The following is a 24,161-nucleotide window of genomic DNA, read 5'->3' as shown; positions in this document are numbered from 1 at the left end:
GCCCAATTATATGTGTGGGAGCTGCAATAAATAGGAAACTAAGGGGGTTTACTTAGCTGTGTAGAAGGGTAAACAGTGAAGGAAGGAGGCCTTCCTTTCTCCTCTCTTTGTTTTTTATGACTTCCAATCTTGCTCTCCATCTCTCTCCCCTCACCCTTCCTGATGGTCCCCTGGGCTTCCGTGGCAGGCCCGGAAACTGGGGCATAAAACTTGGATGAGGCAAGTGGCCTAAACCCTGAAGTGTGGACAGAGAGGGACACAGAGGTAAAAGGGCCAAAGGTCTGTAGGCAGTGAACCTCTCTACTAAATACGTTCCTGGTAGTGGACAGCACTGGGGAGGCACAGAAAGCTTCCTGCAAGTTCCAGACGAGCCGGAGAGCTGCACCCAGGAGCCACAGAAGGAGCTGTCCTTCCAAATGGCCATGGCCCATGAACAGAGCCTGAGGAGACTGAGAAGGGAGGCTGGAGTGAGCCAAAACTCTATGTGTCCCCTAAGCCTCCAGCGAGGTCGAGATATAGCAACCATTAATGTGATACATGTCCATGGGCGACTCAGAAGGAATGCTCCTGCTTGGCACAATGGACAACACAAGTGCCAAACTGTGAAGTGCTGCACTTCAGTTTTCTCCAGCCTAGGCGGACATGGATCCATGATTCACCGCGTTCCTGTGTTCACAGGAATGTCCCAAGAAGGCAAACATTCTGTCATCTCCCTGGCCTGCTCCCCCTTCCCGCCACGGAGGAGACAGTGTTATTTCAGCTCCTCCCCATTCTCTGCCATTGTCTACTGTCTTTCCTTCCCACAGGATCAACACCTTCTCTGCTGGCTTTTGCCTCACCATCTAAACCTGCTCTGCCCTCCCCATCTCAAAACTCCACTTCCCCCACTGTGTCCCCGTCTAGGGACCAGTCTCCCCTTGCCAGAGTCTCATTACCTACTTCAAGATCAATCCAACCTCCACAGTCTGCGTTGAGACCTCACCTTTCCCTGACACTGATTTCCTGATTGCCAAATCCCACAGGTGGTGTTACCTCTTTGCAGCACTTACCACACCCTCCTCCCTGAAATCCTCTTCTCTGGCTCCTGTGGCAGAGGCTGCTAGTTACCTGCTCAATATCCAGCCTTTCTTCATCCTTACTAACTAGAACCCCCTCCTTCACCCCTGCCCCAAGTTCCACATCTACAACGTAGGCACACACGGCCTGGACATGAGCCGGGTGATCTTCTACTCAGCCCAGATATAATTCAGTAATTATAATCGCTTAATTATAATTCCCCTTTTAACCAAAAAATTTCACAAATGTCATTTATCAGCTTCCCCTGCAGCTAGGGAGTGGCCAGATCACAGTCCCAGCCAGTGATATCTAAGCGAAAGCTTGTTGGATGGAGCTTCCAGGAAAGCTCCTAAAGGGGGCCACCCTCAACTGCTGCATGCATGTCCATTGACTCCTGACCCTTCCTCCTTTCTCCTCTGTGGAACAGGGCCCTGACGGCTGGGGCTACAGCAGCCATCCTGCAACACATGGAAAAGACTAGAATTATAAAGATGCAGATCCCATTATCCTGCAGCTGCTGAACTAATGCTGGCAAGTGCTTATTTCCACACCCTGTTACATAAGACAAACAAACCTCTGTCTTGTTTAATCTGCTGTTATTTGTGTTTTCTAGGACATGCCCCTGAAACCCATCTCTAACTGAGACAGCTCCTGTGACTGTATCACTCCTGCCTTTCCTCCTACTTCTTAAACCTCTTCAGGGCCTCTTTTCTTCTGTATCCCCTACATGTTGGTGTTTTTCAGCATCTGTTTCTGGTCTTCTTCCCCTACTCTTTCCCAGTGACTCAGCAGTGCCCTCTGCTTCCCAAACCATGGTGACTTCAAATCTCCATGTCTCTCCCAGGTCTTCCTCCACAGCACCAGGCCTATAGGTCTAAATGCCCAGTGAACATTTCTGCCTGCCCCTTCTACAGGAACCTCATAGACAACATAATCACAAGTTAACTCCCCAGCTTGCCCACAAATCTGCTCTTCCTTCTGGCCACTGGCGCTAGAGACCCTCACCTTCCCCTCACCCCCATACCCAGCCACTCCTGAAGTTCCATCAGATCTCTTTCCAAAAGCTCCAATTTGCTCCCACTTCTTTCATCCCACTGTCCTGTACAGACCCCCATTATCTCTTGCCTGGGCCACTCACTACCTTAGCCTCCTAACTAACTTCCCTACCTATACCATCTACCTTCCAAATTGTTGCTGCATTGGTCTTTTTAAGACAGAAATCGAATCATGTCATTTCCCTTCTTAAATTAACCCTTCAAGATCCTGTCTTCCCCTACGTGAAGGCATTCCAGCGCCTGTGGAAGCCCAGCCCTTCAGTCTTGTCAACATCCCTTCCCTCACAGCTACATAAAATCACCACAGCAGTTTCTCAAACTTGCCATGATTTTTCTCATTTCCTTGGGGCCCTGTAGGCTGAAAACTGTACAAAAATAAGGTTTTAAGTAAGCATTTAAGAGCCAGGTTTGAGCCCTTGTCTTGCTGTGGAATCTCCCACCTTTGTGCACAGAGCCTCAGAGGTAAAGATGTTGGAATTCCAGAGATTCTCCATGGTTCACCTAACATAATCGCTTAATTATAATTCCCTTTTTAACCCAAGAATTTTCAGCAAGTCACTTTGAACCAAACTGATTAAAATAAATATCAGTTGCCTTTGTTTTCTTCTATATATTTTCATTTAAATTTCATCTTCATCCAATGCAAAACATTTGCCAATTCCACACCAAAGAGGAAAGGAGATATTTTTCTTTTAATGTTCTAGGTGTGAGAGGGTCATTCTTTTTCCTTCTTTCTTTCTTTTGCTTTGTCTTTCTTTCTTTCTTTTTTTTTTTTTTTTTTTTTTTTTTTGAGGCAGAGTCTTGCTCTGTTGAGCAGGCTGGAATGCAGTGGTGTGATCTCGGCTCACTGCAACCTCAGCCTCCCGGGTTCAAGCAATTCTCCTGCCTCAACCTCCCGAGTAACTGGGATTACAGGAACCTGTCACCACGCCCAGCTGATTTTTGTATTTTTACTAGAGATGGGGTTTCACCACATTGGCCAGGCTGGTCTCAAACTCCTGACCACAGGAGATCCACCCACCTCGGCCTCCCCAAAGTGCTGGGATTACAGGCGTGAGCCATGACACCCAGCCAGATCATTCTTTTTCTTATCTGATTAAAGTTTACCTCCTAAGATCATGGAATTTTAGAGTCCAACCCCTTCATTTTCCAGAAAAGGAAACCAAGGCTCTGTTGGCTCAGGAACACAGCACCACAGAGGTGGTTATTGATGGGACACACCCGGACCCTGACTATGGATTCAGCTCTTTCCATCTCATCATGAAAGCACAGGCCATCCCCAACTCACAAAGGAGGCTCTCCCATCCCCCGTGAGAGGACAGCAAAGTAGCCCCCAAATAGCCAATGAAGCCAATCCTCTTATACCACTCCTCTTAAGGCAAGATGACAACATAAGCGCTTTAGGAAAAAAAACCAAAAGAATTAAGTCCAAGGCTCTATTTGCCCTGGGAATAGAAAAGCCCTCTCCCCTCTTTTCCAACTCTGTGCCCTGCACTTGGTGCAGGTAGAGAGTCACTCACCCTCTGGGTGATGGGCTTGTCACCCTTCATCTGCACAGCCAGCCCCAGGTCAGATAACCTGCAGTTGCCGAGGTCATCCAGAAGCACATTCTCAGGCTTCATGTCCCGGTAGACGATGCCGAGTTCATGGAGGTGCAGCATCCCACAGGCTATCTGGGCTGAGTAAAAGATCACCCGGCTCATGTCCAGGCCACGTGTGCCCACGTTGTAGATGTGGAACTTGAGGTCACCCCCATTCATCAGGCTCATGACAAGGCAGAGATGGGTCTTGCTCTCAAAGGCATAGGCCAGAGAGACAATGAAAGGGCTGCTGACCTTCTCCAAGATTTCCTTTTCCAAGAGAGCCATCTTCTCTCCACCTTTCTTCTTCAGCCGTTTCTTGTCCAGTTTCTTACAGGCATACATCTTCCCAGTGTTTTTCACCTGGACGGCACATACCTTAAAGGAGAAAGAGAAGAAGAGAAAGAGGTAGAAGTAGATGATACTGGAGAGAGGTAGAGAGAAGATGATAAAGGAGGAGGTGGGTGGAAAGATATCAGGCATTGGAGAAAGGAGAAGCTGTAAATAAGAAGTGTTCTCAAGAAAAAGTGGGGACTACGGTGAAATACTCCTTCACCTCACTAGGCAGACCTTCATAAAAAAATACAGGAAAATATCAAGTGTTGGCAAGGATGTGGAGAAACTGAAACCTTTAAGCATTGCTGGTGGGAATAAAAAATGTGGAATGTTTGGTGGCTCCTTAAAAACTTAAACATAGTATCACCATATGACCTATGAATTCCACTCCTGGGCATAAATCCAAGAGAATTGAAAACAAGTATTCAAACAAATACTTGTGTGTGAATAGCAGCACCACACGCAATAGCCAAATGGAGAAAACACCCCAAATGTCCATCGACAGATGAATGGCTACATGAAATGTAGTATATCCATACAGTGGAATATTATGCAGCCATAAAAAGGAATGGAGTACTGACACATGCTACAGTGTGAATGAACCCCCAAAACAGTCTAATGAGTGAAAGAAGCCGGACACAAAAGGTCACCTATTGTGTGAAACATCCAGAATAGGCAAATCCCTAGAGACAGAAAGCAGACTAGTGGTTGCCAGGGCTGGAGGAGGAGAGGGATGGGGAGGCACTGTTAATGGGCACAGAGGTGATGAGAGTGTCTTGGATCTAGATTGAGGTGTTGGTTACCCAACATTGCATATGTGCAAAGTGCCACTGCACTGTACATTTTAAAATGGTTAATGGTTAGTTTTATATCAAGCAAATTTTATCTGAAATTTTTTTATTACTTAAAAACAGAAAGCTGGGCACAACAGTGGTACAAAACAGGTTCTCAACCTTACTTCAAGATGAGTGTTTTCTTTCTTTCTTTCCTCTTTCTTTCTTTCTTTTTCTTTTTTTTTTTTTTTTTTTTTGAGGGAGCGTCTCACTCTGTTGCCCAGTCTGGAGTGCAGTGGCATGATCTCGGCTCGCTGCAACCTCCACCTCCCGGGCTCAAGTGATTGTCCTGCCTCAGCCTCCCGAGTAGCTGGGATTACAGGCATGCTACCACACCCAGCTAGTTAGAGTGTTTTCTTAAATATCCATTTTTCTCACAGTACCTTCATAATCACAATTTAGGGGAAATGCAGATCTTCTGTCACACATTGCTATCATTCTCCGAAGTGTCCGGGCATCTCAGCACGTTCCTGATGGAGACCCATGACAGAGTCTCGGCCAAGTCTACATTTTGCTTGTCTCTCTCATGCCATTTGTGTTTTATTTCACACCATGGCTACAAGGAAGGGGGCTGGGGAGATGGGGCTAGAAATCCTCCACATGTGGTCCTGAAATTAGTTCTAAGTAATGAGATTAAAAAAAAGAAAGGCAACATTACACCCTTTCATGCTCTCTGTTTCACCTTCTAGCCTGGCTACTGGGCAACACTTACCTCCCCAAAACCACCTTTCCCCAGCACTCTGAACTCAGTGAAGTACTTGTCTGACACTGGTTGCATCTCAAAGAGTTTCCACTGCAAAAACTTGTCATAGAAGGGGCTGGTCAGGAAATCCTTAAAGGGCTGCTCTTGCAAGAAGGCCATGGCCTCAGACTTGGCCAGTGTCACTGCGGCCACTCGCTCTTCCTCGGTGGTGGCTGCTTGGCACTTGGTGGCCACAGCCTGGCTGAAGAAGGGGTGTGGGTTCCCTGGGGCAGGGCCACTCGCACAAGCGGCCACCAGCCCCTGCAGCGTGCTGTCCTTGGTAGGTCCCTCCTCGGCCAGCTCCCAGTTCTGCACATCCTCTAGGAAGGTCGCTGCCTCACGGAACGTGGGCACAGTGGCTAGGAAGTCACGGAAGAGGCGGCGACCAATGGGCTGCTGCTCACACAGGTTGTGGAAGTTCGGGGACAGCTTCTGGCGGAGCTCTGTGCAGCCCTGCAGCCCGGGCAGGGCCAGGCTGCGCCGCCGCCGCTGCAGCTCCTTGCTGTCGCAGTCCGAAGTCTTCCGGGCCTGCAGGTAGGCTGTGTTGGCGATCAGGTTGTCCAGGGCCCCCATGTCCACCATGGCTGAGCACGGGGCACACTCCCAGGGAAAGCACAAGAGGACTGGAGGGCTGCTGGCTGCTTTCCCTTCCCCGGGTGAGACAACGTCCAGGGGATTTACAGTGAGCCCTGTGGCCTGCGGGTAGGACCCATGGAGGGTGTGAAAGAGGTTTCTCTTGTAAGAAGCTTTGACTGGCTATGTATAGCCCGCCGGGAACTGCACACGACAGGTCATGCTCCCACCTGCCAAGGCAAAAGCTGCTGGGACACCTGCTGGGGCCACCTCCCCCACTGGCCCCTTCATCTTAGCGTCCTTCTCCACATAGCCCTGTACCCTGAATATCTAGCTAGAACCCTGTTCCAAGGAAGTGATCATACTGTTGTCATCTAATTTGTTGCTGATGCAGTAGTTTAATCTGTTTCTAATTTTACTTGTTTCCTACCAGGCTCAAGCTTTGTAAACTCCTAGGAATAGCAGGTCAGGCAGAGGAACTGTGAGAAGTTGGAGCAGTTTCCTCCCAGGGTCTAGCAGCCTGACGTGAAGAGCAGGTTAGAGGGGATGTTTTGAGCTTTGAGTCCCGAGATGTGTTCCCAGAGGCCCTAAGGACTCCAGTGTTGGCCAGTGCAGATGCACCCTGAATAGCTTGCAAAAATCCTCCAGCCTTCTTAGCTCTGAGGAGTCTGTGACCTGGAGTACCTTGGGTTAAAAGAGGGGGCCATCTTCACCCAAAACGTACCATGAAGCAGTATAAGCAGAAAAAGCCATATTCCTGAAATGAAGGGAGTTGGCCTGGAGTGTCCGGGCTCTGAATGAGACAAGAATTTTCCATGATCCCAAAGACAGAAAGCACGTCACTCCCGGCATGCGGTCGCGACTGTTCCAAGGGTACAATCTAACGAGCAGACTCTGAATGCTGAGGAGCCTTCGCGAGGAGATCAAGAGCAGTGAAGTTTCAGACGTGGCCCCTTGACATCTTTGCCCATGCGCCCCACCAAGCGAGGAAGCTTCCCTCAACGGATGATGCTCGGAGCTGTCACAGACCTCGGCCTCATCGAGACAGAAATTGATCTAGACAGAGATCAGGCTAAGAACCTCTGCTCCAAAAATAACAACCTGTGTCCCACAGGGAAAGGATACTCAGGCTTTTTCTTCACAAAGCAAGGCTAAGGCAGCTTAAAAGCAAAGTCATTCAGTATTATGCCAGAGTGTTTACAAGGGGAAGAAAAGAAAGAGGGAGAAGGAGGGGGAAAAAAGCTGGTCAGTCTTTTTCTAAACAAACAACCGCTAGCATACACTTTGTGAAAACATAGTCATGACCGCCTTGCTCTGCCTGTCACAGCCTCTGACTGTTCCCCTAGAGCAGATACACACTTGGCCTCATGCTACCAGGAATTATGTAATGAACTCGTGGGTGCCCTTTGGCTTTGCACCGCTGCGCTGGAAACTATCACCTCTGCCGTGGACTTGGGTGATCTGCACTGGTGCCCACTGCTCTGAACCATGCTGTCTGCTTTGAAACCCACACGGGAAATGTTGGTACTTTTCTGTTCTTTATGTTACCCCGGTCCACATTGTTCAGTAGTGAAAAATTGGTCTGAGAATTTCTTCGAAGGAGCAAATGCCTTTTCCCGTGGTTCTTAGGAATGTAGTGGCAGCCTAGGAGGGTAGAACCTTGAGAAAATGGTAGCATTGATATCACAGAGATATTTAAACTTATCACTGGGGAAAAACATGCTTTCACTGGTGAATATGTATGCTATGAACTCCTTGAAGGTCTATTTAAAATGAAACACTTTCTTTTCTTTTTTCTGTTTTGAGACAGGGTCTCACTCTGTTGCCCAGGCTAGTGTGCAGTGGCTCAATCTCAGCTCACTGCAGCCTCGACCTCCTGGGCTCAAGGGATCCTCCCACCTCAGCCTCCCGATTTGCTGGGACTACAGGCATGCACCACCACACCTGGCTAATTTTTGTATTTTTAGTGGAGACATGTTGCCCAGGCTGGTCTCAAACTTCTGGCCTCACGTAATCCACCTACCTCGGCTTCTGAAACTGCTGAGATTACAGGCATGAACTACCATGCCCGGCTGGAACACGTTCTGTGATTGCTAACAATAGGATCCAGAGCTTTTCCCAACTTGGTGAAACAGTAATCATAGGTTCAACTAAAGAACTGCATTGAATTCTTATATTAGAAGCAGAGCACGCACTTTGTCAAAAGTGCTGGGCACAGTCAGCATCCCTTGCACCAAGTGGGGAAACATACCAGAAACCTGGGGTTGGAGATGTGGCCCAATAGTTACGAGCACTAAGTCCAGCACTGCTTGGGAAATCTGAATCCTGGCTTTAGCAAGTCCTAGCTGTGTGACTTTCAGCAAGTTACTTAACTTCTCTGAGCCTTAGTTTCATCATTTATAAAACAGGTAATAAATGTTGATTCTTGGGTAAGCTTTGAGAGAATTAAATGCCAAATGCCTGGCACAAAGAAGTGATCAAAAGTATTAGCTTTTAAACCAAGACCATCATGCCGGGCATGGTGGCTCACACCTGTAATCCCAGTACTTTGGGAGGCCGAGGTGGGTGGATCATGAGGTCAGGAGATCGAGACTATCCTGGCTAACACGGTGAAACCCCGTCTCTACTAAAAATACAAAAAAAATTAGCTGGGTGTGGTGGTGAGGCAGGAGAACGGTGTGAACCCAGTAGGCGAAGCTTGCAGTGAGCCGAGATCACACCACTGCACTCCAGCCTGGGTGACAAAGCAAGACTCCGTCTCAAAAATAAATAAATAAATAAAAATTAATAATAATAATAAATCACGACGATCAATCATCAAAACTTAGTCCAAAATTCTGCTTTTCTAATATGCAGATTGGAGGGCAGAAAGGCCTAAGCGATGTAGAAGAAGATGGGTTCCTATGTCCCATGCACAACTAGTATAGCGCAGCCAATTCAGCATTTGCACGTGACCTTGGAAAGCTGTGATGCCCCATGCAGCTAGAAGTCTCGCTCTGTTGGCCAGGCTGGAGTTCAGTGGCATGATCTCGGCTCACTGCAACCTCTGCCTCCCAGGTTCAAGCAATTCTCGTACCTCAGCCTCCCAGGTAGCTGGGATTACAGGCATATGCCAACACGCCCAGATAATTTTTGTATTTTTAGTAGAGATAGGGTCTCACCTCGTTGGCTAGGCTGGTCTTGAACTCCTGACCTCAAGTGATCTGCCCGCCTCATCCTCCCAAAGTGCTGGGACTACAGGTATGAGCCACTGCACCCGACCTCAACTTTTATTTTAGATTAAGGGATGTTTCATTTTGAATGAAAAATCATAACTTTTATGACAGTAGAAAGCAATTTAAATATTTTAGTATTTTTGGGACCCATTTTGTAACCTAAGGAAAAGAAAAAAATGCTCTTGCCCAGGTCTTTCATTAGCCTTTGCATCATTTAAAGCATTATTAATGATGTACATGTTCTTAATTTTAAAATTTTCTCTCTGAAAATACATCCTAAGATTAACTGTTTAAGGAAAATAGTAAAGCTAAGTTTCTAATAAGAAACTGGGCCGGGCGCGGTGGCTCAAGCCTGTAATCCCAGCACTTTGGGAGGCCGAGACGGGCGGATCACTAGGTCAGGAGATCGAGACCATCCTGGCTAACATGGTGAAACCCCGTCTCTACTAAAAAAAATACAAAAAACTAGCCTGGCGAGGTAGCGGGTGCCTGTAGTTCCAGCTACTCGGGAGGCTGAGGCAGGAGAATGGCGTAAACCCGGGAGGAGGAGCTTGCAGTGAGCTGAGATCCAGCCACTGCACTCCAGCCTGAGTGACAGAGTGAGACTCCGTCTCAAAAAAAAAAAAAAAAAAAGAAACTGACCATCCTTTAAAATGCACAATTCTCTGCATGGTCCAATAGCACATCTATTTGAAGATCAAGAATTAGGAAGTAATATAGGGCAGTGCCAAATGCTCTTAGAAACACAGAGAAGCTATTTTGAGCAGTGTAAGTTGTGAAGCAGACTAATATGTTAGCATTAAAATACCCAAAGAGGCTAGACACGATGGCTCATGCCTGTAATCCCAGCACTTTGGGAGGCTGAGATGGGCGGATCACGAGGTCAGGAGTTCGAAACCAGCCTGGCCAACATGGTGAAACCTCATCTCTACTAAAAATACAAAAATTAGCTGCATATGGTGGCACAGGACTGTAATCCCAAATACTTGGGAGGCTGAGGCAGGAGAGTTGCTTGAACCTGGGAGGCGGAAGTTGCAGCGAGCTGAGATCGTGCCACCGTACTCTAGCCTGGGCAACAGAGCAAGATTCTGTCTTGGGAAAAATTGATTTATTAATTAAATTAAATAAAACAAAATACCCAAAGAACCCAGGTTGTTCTTTAGCTTCAAGTTGTTGATCGTTCAACAACTTTTGTTGTTGTTGTTGTTTAAAAATAAATTTAGGGGCTGGGTGCAGTGGCTCATGCCTATAATCCCAGTATTTTGGGAGGCCGAGATGGGTGGATCACCTGAGGTCAGGAGTTTGAGACCAGCCTGACCAACATGGTGAAACCCTGTGTCTACTAAAAATACAAAAATTAGCCGGGCCTGGTGGTGGGTGCCTGTAATCCCAGCTACTTGGGAGGCTGAGGCAGAGGAACTGCTTGAACCGAGGAGGCAGAGGTTGCAGTGAGCCTAGATTGCACCACTGCACTCCAGCCTGGGTGACAAAGCAACACTTGGTCTCAAAAAAAAAAAAAAAAAAAATTGGTTTGGGGGTACAAGTACAGTTTTGTTATATGGCTATATTACATAATGATGGAGTCTATGCGTTTAGTGTAGCCATCACTTGAATATGTACATTATACACATTAAGTAATTTCTTATCCCTTACCCCTACTCTCACCTTCCTACTCTCCCATCCTTCCTAGACTTCAGTGTTTATTATTCTACTCTTTATGTACATATGTACATGTTATTTAGTTACTGATTATTGAGAGAGTACATGCTGTATTTGACTTTCTCTTTCTGAGTTGTTTCACTTACATAATAATGGCCTCCAGTTCCATCCACATTGATGCAAAAGACATGATTCCATTCTTTTTCATGGCTGAGTAGTATTCCATGTACGGATGTATACACATACACATGCGCACACACACATACACACACACGCACATTTTCTTTACCCAGTCACCCACTGGTGAATACTTACGTTGATTCCATATCTTTGCTATTGTGAATAGTTCTGTGATAAACATATGTGTGCAGTTATCTTTTTAATATAATGATTTATTTTCCTTTGAGGAGATACCTAGTAGTGGGATTGCTGGACCAAATGGCAGTTCTCCAGACTGGTTTTCACTTTTTTTTTTTTTTTTTTTTTTTGAGATTGGGTCTCAGTCAGTCACCCAGGCTGGAGTGCAGTGGTGTGATCATGGCTTACTGCAGCCAGCCTCGACCCCTTTGGTCTCAAGCGATCCTCCCACCTCAGCCTCCCAAAGTGCTGGGATTACAGGTGTGAGCCACCATGCCTGGTCTCCATACTGTTTCCTGTATAGTTTGTACTAATTTACATTATCCCCCAAACTGTATAAGTATTACCTTTCTCCACATCCTCACCAACATTTGTTGTTTTTTGACTTTTTAGCAGCAGCCATTCCGACTGGTGTGAGGTGGTATCATTGTGTAATCGGCATTTCTCTGATCATTAGTGGTGATGAGTATTTTTCCTATGGTTATTGGCCATTTGTATGTCTTCTTTTGACAATGTGTGATTTGAATCCTTCCACAGCAAAGGTTTGTTTTTGTTTTTGTTTTGCTTTTTTCTTTCAGTAAAAGCCCTCTACTGGAAAGTACAGCAAAAGGGTCTTTACCCTCCCAGCAACAACTGGCCAGACTTTTAATAATTTGAAGTAATCAAAACTACCTTGTTGGCCAGGTGTAGTGGCTCGCTAGGTGGCTCCTAGTTGAAATCTAGCACATGTTTTTTTCTGGTCTGTTTTCTTCATGTACAGTAATAGTTTAGATTAGGTAAACACTAAGGTAACACACATTTTATAAACTCTGTGATTATTGGACAATTGGAGTTAATAGGAAAGTGAGTGGTTTTCAACTGACATTTCCTGAAAGCTGGAAAATGAATTGTTCCCTCCTCTATGTGCCCATTGGATCTGATACCTACCTCTAGGGCAGGCTTTAATCACACTGTAATTCCAGCACTTTGGGAGGTCGAGGCAGGCAGATTACTTGAGATCAGCCTGGCCAATGTGGTGAAACCCCATCTTTACTAAAAATACAAAAATTAGCTGGGCATGGTAGCAGGCAGTTGTAATCCCAGCTACTCGGGAGACTGAGGCAGGAGAATCACTTGAACCCAGGAGGTAGAGGTTGCAGTGAGCCGAGATTGTGCCACTGCACTCCAGCCTGGGTGACAAGGCAAAGCTCTGTCTCAAAACAAACAAACAAACAAACAAACAAACAAACAAACAAACAGAACCTTGTTGGTTTTTCAAAAATACTTTGTGATCATTCATTATGGCAGCCACAGGAAAGTCATACAGGGGCTGTCTGGTAGGAGCTGGGACTGCAGGAAAGGCTGTCACGTGGGAGCTGAAAGATAGGAGATGTAGCCACTCCCAGAGGTCACACATGAGGCTGAGTGAGATGGGGAGAGATGCCCTGGTGTCTTTCTTCATTGGCAGAGCCTGGCTAGAAGCCAGAGGGCAAGGGAGGCTGGGAAATGTCACTTGCAGAGCTTGTATGGGGTGAGTCCCTGGCGATACAGATCAGAGAAGGCCAAAGTCAGAGAAAGTGAGAACAAACAGGATGATGACCAACTCCTGCACCATTATCAGTTAAGCCATCCTTTTAAGGATTTGACCTCTCTCTTAGGAACAATGGGAGACCACTGGAGTGTTTAGCCATATGATGTGGATATATTTGTGTTTCAAAGATACCACTGGCTGCTGCTTAATGAATAGAGTGGGTGCAGGAAGTCCAGGTGAGTCATGATGCTGGCTGTCAAGATGGAACAAAGCAGAAGGAATCTTAAGCTATTCAGAAGGCAAAATGGTCAGAAGTTGATGATTACGGAGGGTGAGGTAGAAGGAGATGAAGGGGTGAATCCAGGCTTAGGAGAGCTGGAGGATGGTTATGTCATTCACCAAGACAGGGAAAACCTGGAAGAAGGTGTTCTTTTGGAACATTCAGAATTTGGGGTGCCTGGGAGATGTTCCAGTGGTGATGCTAGGTGGGCAGTGGGATAGAAGGGTCTGGAGTTCAGAGGAGAGGTCTGGAGGGAGAGGCATGTTTGGGAGCCATAGGAGGGCAGGTGATCATTGATGTAGGCATTGAAGAACCCACCTGGGGAGAGAGAAGGGAGTGAGACTGAAAGAGGGACAAGACTGAGCCTTGAGGTCCTTTAACGTTTATCATTCAGGGATAAGAGGATGAGCCTGTAAGGGAGACTGAGAAGGAATGAGAAGGGAAACTGGGGAGAAGCAGGGAAGTGTGGTGCCACAAAAGCCAAGGACAGAGTGGCCAACTGCATCAAATGCTGCTGAGAGGCTGAGATGATGAGGAGAAAGAAAGGAGGATGGATGGAAACCACTGGCGCCTGGAGTAGGACTCTCAGCCTGACTGGAGAGGGTTGAGGAGGGAAGGAAGATGGAGAAGTGGAGGTTGCAGCCACAGAACTTTGGCCATGAAGAGGGAGAGGCATATGATGGGGAGCTGCAGGGGTTGCGAGACAAGGGGAAAAAAAATTAATGGCAGTGTCTTGTGCATATTAAAAGCTGACAAGGGACAGGCATGGTGGCTCACGCCTGTAATCCTAGCACTTTGGGAGGCCGAGGCAGGCAGATCACCTGAGGTCAGGAGTTCGAGACCAGCCCGGCCAACATGGTGAAACCCCATCTCTACTAAAAATACAAAAAAAATTAGCCAGGCATGGTGGCAGGTGCCTGTAATCCCAGCTACCTGGGAAGCTGAGGCAGGAAAATCACTGGAACCTGGGAGGCAGATGCTGAGGTGGAGTCTGCAGTGAGCTGAGATTGCACCACTGCACTCTAGCCTGGGGAACAGAGCGAGACTCCGTCTCAAAAAAAAAAAAAAAAAAAAAAAAAGGCTGACAGGAAGGATCCAGGTTAGAGGGCAAGGTTAAAATATAAGAGAAAAAACACCTAAATTTCCTGAGGAGACAGAGGAGGCATGTTCAAAGCACGGGGGAAGGATTGGCCTTAGGATGAAGGACAGCTCTCAGACAGCACAGGAGGGTGGGTCTGTTGCAAGGGGTCTATGTGTGGTGGCCCCATTTACCATGATAACCATGACACAGTGTGGTTAGAGGCTGCTCCACAGGTAGGCACCAAATCCAAGGGGAACATAGAGGAGGAAACAATTCATTTTCCAGCTTTCAGGAAATGTCACTCGAAAACCACTCACTTTCCTATTAACTCCAATTATCCAATAATCACAGAGTTAAATACAATGCATATTATCATAGTGTGTACCTAGTCTAAGCTCTTCCCGTATATGAAGAAAACAGACCAGAAAAAACTTAAATGCTGGGTTTAGACTAGGAACTTAGGGTCTCATAGTCCATTCCAGGGCACTTTTCACTCAGCATTGTCCCTGTGGCATAGAGAAGCTTAGGGGTAAAATAATCTAGTGTGACACACAAAGGAGAAAGCTGAGATGATATTTACAAATGATTCTTCTCCTCTGTTTCCCTTTAAAATAGCAGACTTTTCTGCCGGGTGTGGTGGCTCACGCCTGTAATCCCAGTACTTTGGGAGGCCAAGGTGGATTGATCGCTTGAGTACAGGAGTTTGAGACTAATCTGGGCAACATGGCAAAACCCCGTCTCTACTAAAAATACAAAAAAATATCTGGGCATGGTGGCACATGCCTATAGTCCCAGCTAATCAGGAAGCTGAGGTAGGAGGATTGCTTAAGTTGGGGGGTGGAGGCTGGAGTGAGCTGAGATCATGCCACTGCACTCCAGCCTGCGTGACAGTGTGAAGGAGACCTGGTCTCAAAAAAAAAAAAAAAAAAAAACCAAAAAACAAAAAACAAAACCAACAGATTTTTAGTTATAAGGCTTGCATTGTATCATAGTATAAAACTAAGCATTCAGTTCAGCTCTGTTCCAACTGATAATGAAATAATCACTGTGCATCTGAAGGAGAAATCTTTTTTATCAACAGGAAGCCTGACCTTCCTTACATGTCATACCAAGAATAGATGGTGAAAAATTTTGCTTTTGAGGTTGCTTAAGATAGGAGAAGTTGCATATGCTTTAATAGGGGCGAAAGAATCTGTATGTTTGCTTGAAACTCCTCATTTCTATAATAAATTAAGTTCATAAATATTGAATCTTAGGATCTATAATCTGGCATAACAAAAACATCTTCCTCTCTAAACAAGACTTTAATTGTTTTAATAATGACTGCGGCCGGGCGCGGTGGCTCAAGCCTGTAATCCCAGCACTTTGGGAGGCCGAGACGGGCGGATCACAAGGTCAGGAGATCGAGACCATCCTGGCTAATACGGTGAAACCCCGTCTCTACTAAAAAATACAAAAAACTAGCCGGGTGACGAGGAGGGCGCCTGTAGTCCCAGCTACTCGGGAGACTGAGACAGGAGAATGGCCTGAACCCGGGAGGCGGAGCTTGCAGTGAGCTGAGATCCGGCCACTGCACTCCAGCCTGGGCCGCAGAGCAAGACTCTGTCTCAAAAAAAAAAAAAAAAAAAAATAATAATAATAATAATAATAATGACTGCATACTCATAGCAGAGGATATTCTTCTTAAGGAGTCACAGTAGCTAAGAGAGAAAATGAAGTAATTGGTATATCCGAAGGAAGTAGAAAATACTTCCTGATAGAGATTCCATTTGGAAATGAATTATGGCAGATATACAGATGAACTGTACATGTTCACACAATGAGATTTAAAAAATCCACTAAACAACTCTCCGGAAATGAAGAGATTGTATTAGAGGACACAGATTATTAGAGAAGACCTAACAATACAATGTTAGCAAACAAAAAGCAAAAGAAATTCCACAAAACATAGATTTGATATGTGGAGAAAATGTGGGAATTATTTGAAAAAAAGTGTTGTGGTTATAATGATGAATGAAACACGGGGATAAAAGTCAAAGTTCTTTTTAGTAGAGCATAAAAGACTTTGTATTCTGGAATGAAGAAGTACTAAGTATTCACTAGAAATTTTGGTGAGTCTGCTCTAAAGAGATTTTTTTTTAACATTCAGTGGAGAATAAAAGTAATTGAGAGTGGAAAGAATAAGGAAGTTACAAGAAAAAATTAAGTTAAACATATAGACCCCAGCTAAATGTTCACTGGTGGGGTAGAGGGAGTTATGTTAAAGAATATTTTAAAATATTTAAACACCCCAACTTTGATAAACAATAGTAACATTAGAGTCATTTGGTAATAGCAAATAAAATGAAAGTCTTATTTCCATATACGGTGTGGGCCCGACCCTTGACATATGCTATGGTAAAGAAAATGCAACATCAGATTCGGCTGGTGACACTTAAACACCTCGTACCTGATAGCACATTGCAAGTAATGACTTTGATGTATAAAAGAGAATTCGTAAAGTAGGACTGAGTACTAAGTCATATTAACTAAAATCCACGCAAAGCTCTTCATTTATCTATTCATTCTATGCATTTATCCCATAAATACACAGATTTGCTTTCATTGGGCAGCTCTTTGCTGGTCTCACCTGGGTTCACTCTTAATAGTTGCATTCAGCTGGGGGATCGGTAGGTGGCTGAGCTCAGCTGGGAGAGCTGGGGTGGTTGAGCCTCTCTGCAGTCTTTCCTCTTGGGCTTCCTCAAAGCATCATGGCCTCAGGGCAGTTTTCCAAAAGGGCGAAGGCGGAAGCTACAAGATCTCTTCAGTTTTAGGCTCTGGAGCTGATACACCATTACTTCTGCCACATTCTACTGGTCACAAGCCTAGCCCTGATTAATAGGAGTAGCTGCAAAATACTGTGGCCATGTTTTCCAACCCACGACAGATGGTGGTAAGTGCTGTGAAGAAAAATCAAGCAGGGAAGGAGAAGGGAGGTGCTGAGACACAACAGGGAGAAGGCTTCGCTTTTAAATAGGGTGGGCAGGCAAGACTGCATTGAGAAAATGATGAGAGTCAAGACCTCCTGAAGGTAAGGGCGTGTGACTACCTGAGGGTAGAGCACTTCAGGGAGAAGGAACAGCTGGCTCAGAGCCTGCTGAGCTTGAGTAACAGCAAGAAGGCCAGCGTGGGTGGCCCAGAGTGAGGGGCCCGCAGCAGGAAATGTCCTCAGAGAGGAAACAGAGCAGTCCAGTGAGGCAGTACTGATAACTGCAAGAACTTAGGTTTTCCTTCTGAGTGTGATGGAAAATCACTGGAAGTTTTCAACAATCAGATGGACATTTTGACAGGATCACAGACAGAGCGGGGCAAGGGTTAAAACATAAAAACCAGTCTGGAGGCTACTGCAGTAACCCCAGTGAGAAATCAGGGGAGGGGGAAGATAGTTTGCTTATGGATGGATTGTGGATGTGACAGAAAGAAAAGGAGCAATGGTGACTCCAAGGTTTTGGGCCTGAGTAACTGGAAGGATGAATTTCTCGTAAACGGGGTGGGAAATCCTCTGGAGGAGCAGGGTGTGGGGAAGATCAAGAGCTCGGTCTCGTACCTGTTAAATTTGACCTGCCGGGGAGACAGCCAAATGGAAATCTTGAGTAGTCTACAGCATCTACGGGTCTGGAATCATGGGAGAGGCCTGGGTTGGAGATACTCATTGGGAGTTACCCCAGATATAAATGGCCATTGGAGCCACAGGACTGGGTGTGATCACTCTGGGGTGAGGGCAGAGAAGTCTAAGGACCGAGCCCTAGAGTTTGAGGAGGTGGGGGCAGTGGGGTATTAGGAGAGATAGAATGTGGATCCTGGAAGTCAAGGGAAGAAAGAGTGGCAAGGAGGAAACAGTGATCAACTATGGCAAATGCTGCTGACAGGTCAGTGGGATAAGGACTGAGAATTGGTCAGTGAATGTAACAACTTGGAGGTCACTAGGATGCTTGACAAGAGCAGTTTCTAGGAAGTGGTGGGATGAAAACCTTATGAGAGTCAGTTCAACAGAGAATCAATGAATTGGAGGCAGCTAGTGTAAGCTACCCTTGAGGAGTCTTGCTTAAGGGTGTGACCACTGGCATGAGTGGCAGTCAAGGCAGGGATGGAGAGCACATCACTGGAGGAGAAGAGATCAGGGGATGGAGAGGCCAGGGTATGAGAAGCATCTCAGCCGTGTGGGTATTGAAATCACCAAGAATTATCAAGAGTAGTGATGGAGAGCTGAGAGCTAGCAACTCAGGCAGTGATTTGTGGGGCTGCAAGAAGATACAGTGACTGCTGGAGTCCAGTGACATGAGATTCAAAGCTGGGTGTTTTTAGGGAAGGAGGGAGAGCAGCAATGAAGAGAAATGAAGACGTCTTGCATGTTGCCAGGTCCAGTTGGATGAGAAGAGCAGAAGTGTTGCAAAAGAAACAGTGTCCTCGGGGGAGAACCAGGTTTTAGGGAAAACAAAATGCAGGGAATTTGTAGGGAAAAGAAGAGAATGGAGGAAATTTTGTTGGTGCAAAATCGGAGGGCACAGAGGACCAGTTTCAGAAGTCAGGAAGGGGTGGGAGTTAGAGGAATAAAAGGGAACGTAAAGAACTACTTGGAATTAGAGTTAGGAGAATGTGAGGTGAGCTGGAAAACGTACCTAACTAGGATAAAGGGCAGGATGAGATTGCTGAACTCAAAGCAGATGGTGGTGGACAGTGTTGGAGGCAGGGAGGGGTGCTGGCCTTGCCATGCACAGTGGATCCGGATCTGGGATTCTGCAGCTTCCACTGGGCTGCTGCTGAGTTGAAGGAGGTCTTAGGCACAGCACTGGGTCCCCGGTCCCTCGTCTGTGAAGGCGGAGCTGGCAGAGGGTTGGGCTGATCTGAGGCTCCCTGGACTTTGCTGGGTTAGTTTGAGAGCTAAGGGTGGAGACTACAGCAAGAACTTTGAAAGTTGCTCCTTTCACTTTACATTCACCTTAAGGACCTAACAGCAGGGAATGGTGAAGTTGGGAGGACTCCAGAGCTCCTATGCTTTATTAGAGTGACTTACGCACTCACAAAACTTCAGTTCTGGGCTGTTGTTTGACAGAAACACGGCACTACGGCCTCAGGGTCATCAAAGGCTATTTGAAGCATGAGGTATGGGAAGAATCCAAGCCCATATTTTTTTATCCTTAAGAAGATCTAAGTGTGCTGTCAGAAAAGTGAGAGTTCAGAGTTCAGTGAGGAATTTCAGGCTACACTAAAATTTTCATCTTTTAATTGGGGGCAGCTCTAAGATTTTGTACATTTAAAACCCTGAAAAATATTCTATAAGAGAGATGGAATTAGTAAAACATTTTCCCTTAAAAAAAATCACTTCATCCATTTCTTATTTCTTCTGCGTTTTGAGAAACTTCTTGAAAGTGTGGCCCTTCTAATGAACTCCAAGGAGCTTTCTCAGGTTACCTCCACAGGGGACCAGAACACAATTATTTTGATTTGAATGATTCCTTGAAGAGTTGAACAATAAGACAAATGGAGCACCATTAATGCATTTTCTTATATTTTCCATTTAGTAGCAAATGTAAAAGGGTGTTGGTTATCGTCTTAAATAATAGTAGCCATCTCTTTTTTAAAAAAATTTCAGGTTAGTTTTACATAAAGTAAAATGTGTACATCCTACATGTGCAGTTTAACGAGTTTTGTAAAATGTATACATTCATGTAATCATTACTCAAATCAAGAGAGGGGACATTTCCCTCACTGCTGAAAGCTTTTCCACACCCTTTTCTAGTCAATACGCCTCGCTGAGAGGCAATCATTCTGATTTCGATCCCTATATATTAATTTTACCTGTTCTCAAACTTCATGAGAGCAGAATCATACAGTTAAGTAGTCTTTTGTGCCTGGATTCTTTGGCTCAACATAATCTAAAGATTATAAAGATTCAGCCATGCTGTTGCCTGCATCAGTTGTTCCCACTGCCCCCGCCTTTTTGTTTTCTTTTTGAGACAGAGTCTTACTCTGTCACCCAGGCTGGAGTGCAGTAGCATGATCTCGGCTCACTGCAACCTCCGTCTCCTGGGTTCAAGCAATTCTCTTGCTTCAGCCTCCTGAGTAGCTGGGATCACAGGCATGCACCACCACACCTGGCTAATTTTTGTATTTTTAGTACAGACGAAGTTTTACCATGTTAACTGGGCTGGTTTTGAACTCCTGACCTCAAGTGATCTGCCCACCTCGGCCTCCCAAAGAGCTTGGGATTGCAGGTGTCAGCCACTGTGCTTGACACCTTTTTTTTTTTTTTTAAACTGCTGAGTAGTGTTCCATTCTAAAAATATATCATTACTCTGTTGATGAACATTTGGATTGTTTCCAGGTTGGGGCTATTATAATAAATATGAAGATTTTAAAAAGCAGCTTTGAAGATTGTTTTGTAAGTCTTTTTGTGGATGTATATTTTCGTTTTTCTTGAGCAAATACCTAAGAATAGATGATAGCATAGAAGAAATCATAGGGTAAGTATATATTTAACTTTAAAAAATAACTACCTGTTTTCCAAAGCAGCTATTCCATATTTCATTCCTGCCAGCAATGAATGAAAGAGTTCTGATTCCTCTACATCTTCACCAAGACTTAGTGTTATCAGTCTTTTTAATTTGAGCTATTCTAGGGTGGTATATAGTGGTGTTTCATTGTGATTTTAATTTGATTTTCTGATGAGGCATAATGGGCACATTTTCATGTGCCAACTACCTATTTAGACTTCTTCTGTGAAACATCTTTTCAGTTCTTTTGCTCAATATCCAGCTCTTTAATAAATCTTGTTGAGGATATGACCCTCTCAGGCAGTATTCTGTTGACTGACCACATTCTTTAATAGAGAAGCTAAATGTTGTACAGACATTGAGGCAGCAGTGGTAGAAATAAACTTGCTGGGTAAGAGCATTAGATTCATTCATTCGTTCATTGATTCATTTTTAGAGATGGGGACAGGGTCTTCCTATGTTGCCCAGGCTTGTCTCAAACTCCTGGCCTCAAGTGATCCTTGCACCAGAGCCTCCTGAGTAGCTAGGATTGTAGGTGTAAGCCACCACACCTGGCCAAAAACATTGAATTTAGAGCTTTCCAAACAGTTTAAATTTGTCAGGACAAGTATAGAAGCAACCATTTTATTTGTGAAAGCCTCCACATGCTATTTCAATTCAGAGTTTCAAAACACAGAGAACAGGTACTCTCTAGAACCTCAGCATAAAATTCAAGTTTGGAAAATACCTGAAAGTGGTGTTACAGCTTATGAAACATTAGATTTTTTCCATATGTATATTTTGAAATGTATAATTTTATTTAAGGACTGTCCAAATTTCTGTCATAATGGACATGTGTCCATTAAAAAGCCCACCAAAAAAACACTTTGCTTTAGAAGTTGGCATATTCAAAAATATAACCACAAAGATGTCATATCAGAGATAAAATAATCTCTAAGATTCCAATTCTAAGAGGCTCTGAAAAGAAAGTATATGTAGCAGCAACTACCCAAGTATCAGGAATTGTTCATTGTTAATATCAATTGTGGCTGATAATATAGGTTGAGTCATTCAACATCCATTCCTAATTATTCTTTTCCTTTTCTTCCTTTACTGTGAAAGCTGGAAAACCAAAAGCTTCATCTCTGATTTTTCCCATGTGATGTAATTCTGGCCAGTGAGCTACAGACTAAAGACACTGGGGAGGCATGCGCCTGTAATCCCAGTTACTCAGGAGGCTGAGGCACAAGAATCACTTGAACCCAGGAGGTAGAGGTGGAGGTTGCAGTGAGCAGAGATCGCACCACTGCACTCCTGCCTGGGTGACAAAATGAGACCCTGTCTCAAAAAAAAAAAAAAAAAAAAAAAAAAAAAAGACACTGGTGAGAGGAGCCCTTTACCAAGTACAAGTCAATGTCTCGCTAAAGAAAAAAAAAAAAAAAAAAATCCTTTTTCCCAAGAACATAAATATGAGTCCTGTCTGAAAGTACAGCATTCATCTTGGGAACATGAAAGACAGGGCAGGAGAATGAGCCATCACTCTGACATGGTCAAGAGCAGAGAGCAGAAAGCCTGGTTTCCGACGGCACTACTGATCTGCTGTACCAGCCCTGGACTTCCTACCCCTGGACTTCTTATCGTGTGAGACAATAACACCCCTATCTGTTTAAGCAGCAGAGGTTTATTTGTTGATATTTGTTGCCAAGTGTATTGCCAGCTGATTCACTAGGGTTTGAAAGAAGATACCATACCAAACACAAAATTAACTGCTTATATTATGCACCATTATCTCTTTATTAAACCTGGTTTTATCAAAGACATAATTGATTTTTCAAGGAAACCCCAGTATTAAGACCTCATTATACTTCTGCATGAGTAGAAGGGCTTAACACTTTCACCCCATTATCTGCTCTTGGAACCAAATTTGAAACTATTGATAAATGTTAGTAATAACCTGCTCCAATATTGTTTTAGCATTTATGAAAACTGTACCAATTATTTTAATATGCTATTTTTTACCAATGATATCTTCATACGCTCTTAGTGTTTTAAAACAAACATAAATTCCCTTTTTAGCATACGAACATTTGCATTTAGATCAGAAATCACAGCAGTATAATAAAACAGGGGTCCCCAACGCCTGGGCCATGGACCAGTACCAGTCCCTGGCCTGTTAGGAACTGGGCTGCACAGCAGGAGGGGAGCAGCCAGCGAGCAGTACTGCCTGAGCTCTGCCTCCTGCCAGGTCAGCGGCAGCATTAGATTATCATAGGAGCGCCAACCCTATTGTGAACTGTGCATGTGAGGGATCTAGGTTGGGTTCTCCTTATGAGAATCTAACTAATGCCCGAGGATCTGAGGTCGAACAGTTTCATCCCAAAACCATCTTCCATCCCACCACGGAAAAATTGTCTTCCATGAAATCTGTCCCTGGTGCCAAAAAAGTTGGGGAACCACTGTACTAAAACAGTAAAATTGTATACAACACCACGAAATGGTTTGGCCAATAGTTGAAAACAGAATATACAGCTCTAAAATCTCTCTATAAATGAAGTTTGTTTGTAGCTTTACAGAACTAAAAACCGAAATATGTGAACAAACTTTAAAAAAGCAATTTTGGAGGAAAATACGTTCAGAGAAGGTATTCGTATTCTACTGAGACAGTGTTAAGCAAGTGGTGAAGAATGTTGATTCCAGAGCCAGACTGCCTGCATTCGGACCATTTTCCTTCCGCCAGTGTCATCTTAGGCAGGTGTTAGTCAGCTCGGGCTGCCAAACAAAATGCCTTGGACTGGGTTTTGTGGCTGAAACAACAGAAATTTATTTTCTCACAATTTGGGAGGCTGGCAAGTCTAACATCAAGGTGCCAGCAGGGTTGATGGCTGGGGAGTGTTCTCTCCTGGGGTGGCAGATAGCTAGCTGCCTTCTCACTGTGTCCCTACATAGTTTTCTTGGGTATGTTCATGAAAAGAGAGATATGCCTCTCATCCTCTTCTTACAAAGCCACCAACTGCCTCAAAATATCATTACATTGGGGGTTAGGACTTCGACATCTGAATTTTGGGAAGACACAATTTGGTCCATAGCAGCAGGTTACGTAACCTCTCGATGCCTACATTGCCTTAGCTGTAGAAAGAGTTGATAATAATGGAAAGGGTTTTTGCAAGGATTAAGTGGGTTAATACATGTGAAGCTCTTAGAAAAGAATGTGATGCGTAATAAAGGCTATACAAGTTTGATTATTATCACTGGCCATATTTTAGCAAATTTCTGGTAGGGATTTCTCACTTCCCAAAACTATGATCAAAAGGTTTTGAAGTTATTAATCAGGGCTTCTCAACCTCACTGCTGATGACATTTTGGGGCCTGACA

The 24,161-nt window shown here is 44.8% G+C and overlaps 1 protein-coding gene across 1 annotated transcript in view; it reads right to left on the bottom strand.

Annotated features, from left to right (window-relative positions):
• Positions 1 to 6,356, bottom strand: part of GRK7 (G protein-coupled receptor kinase 7) — a 41,067-nt gene extending 34,711 nt beyond the window's left edge. The window contains exons 1-2 of the mRNA XM_023192132.1: positions 5,573 to 6,356; positions 3,632 to 4,069 (exon numbers count right to left, since the gene is read on the bottom strand). Of these exons, the coding sequence (XP_023047900.1) occupies positions 3,632 to 4,069; positions 5,573 to 6,184 (1,050 nt within the window). The 5' untranslated portion in view covers positions 6,185 to 6,356. The remainder of the gene's footprint in view (positions 1 to 3,631; positions 4,070 to 5,572) is intronic.
• Between the last annotated feature and the right edge of the window lie 17,805 nt (positions 6,357 to 24,161).

The sequence above is a fragment of the Piliocolobus tephrosceles genome, chromosome 2, assembly GCF_002776525.5.
Source record: "Piliocolobus tephrosceles isolate RC106 chromosome 2, ASM277652v3, whole genome shotgun sequence".
Taxonomy (NCBI): Eukaryota; Metazoa; Chordata; class Mammalia; order Primates; family Cercopithecidae; genus Piliocolobus; species Piliocolobus tephrosceles.
This window is presented reverse-complemented; position numbering and strand designations above follow the sequence as displayed.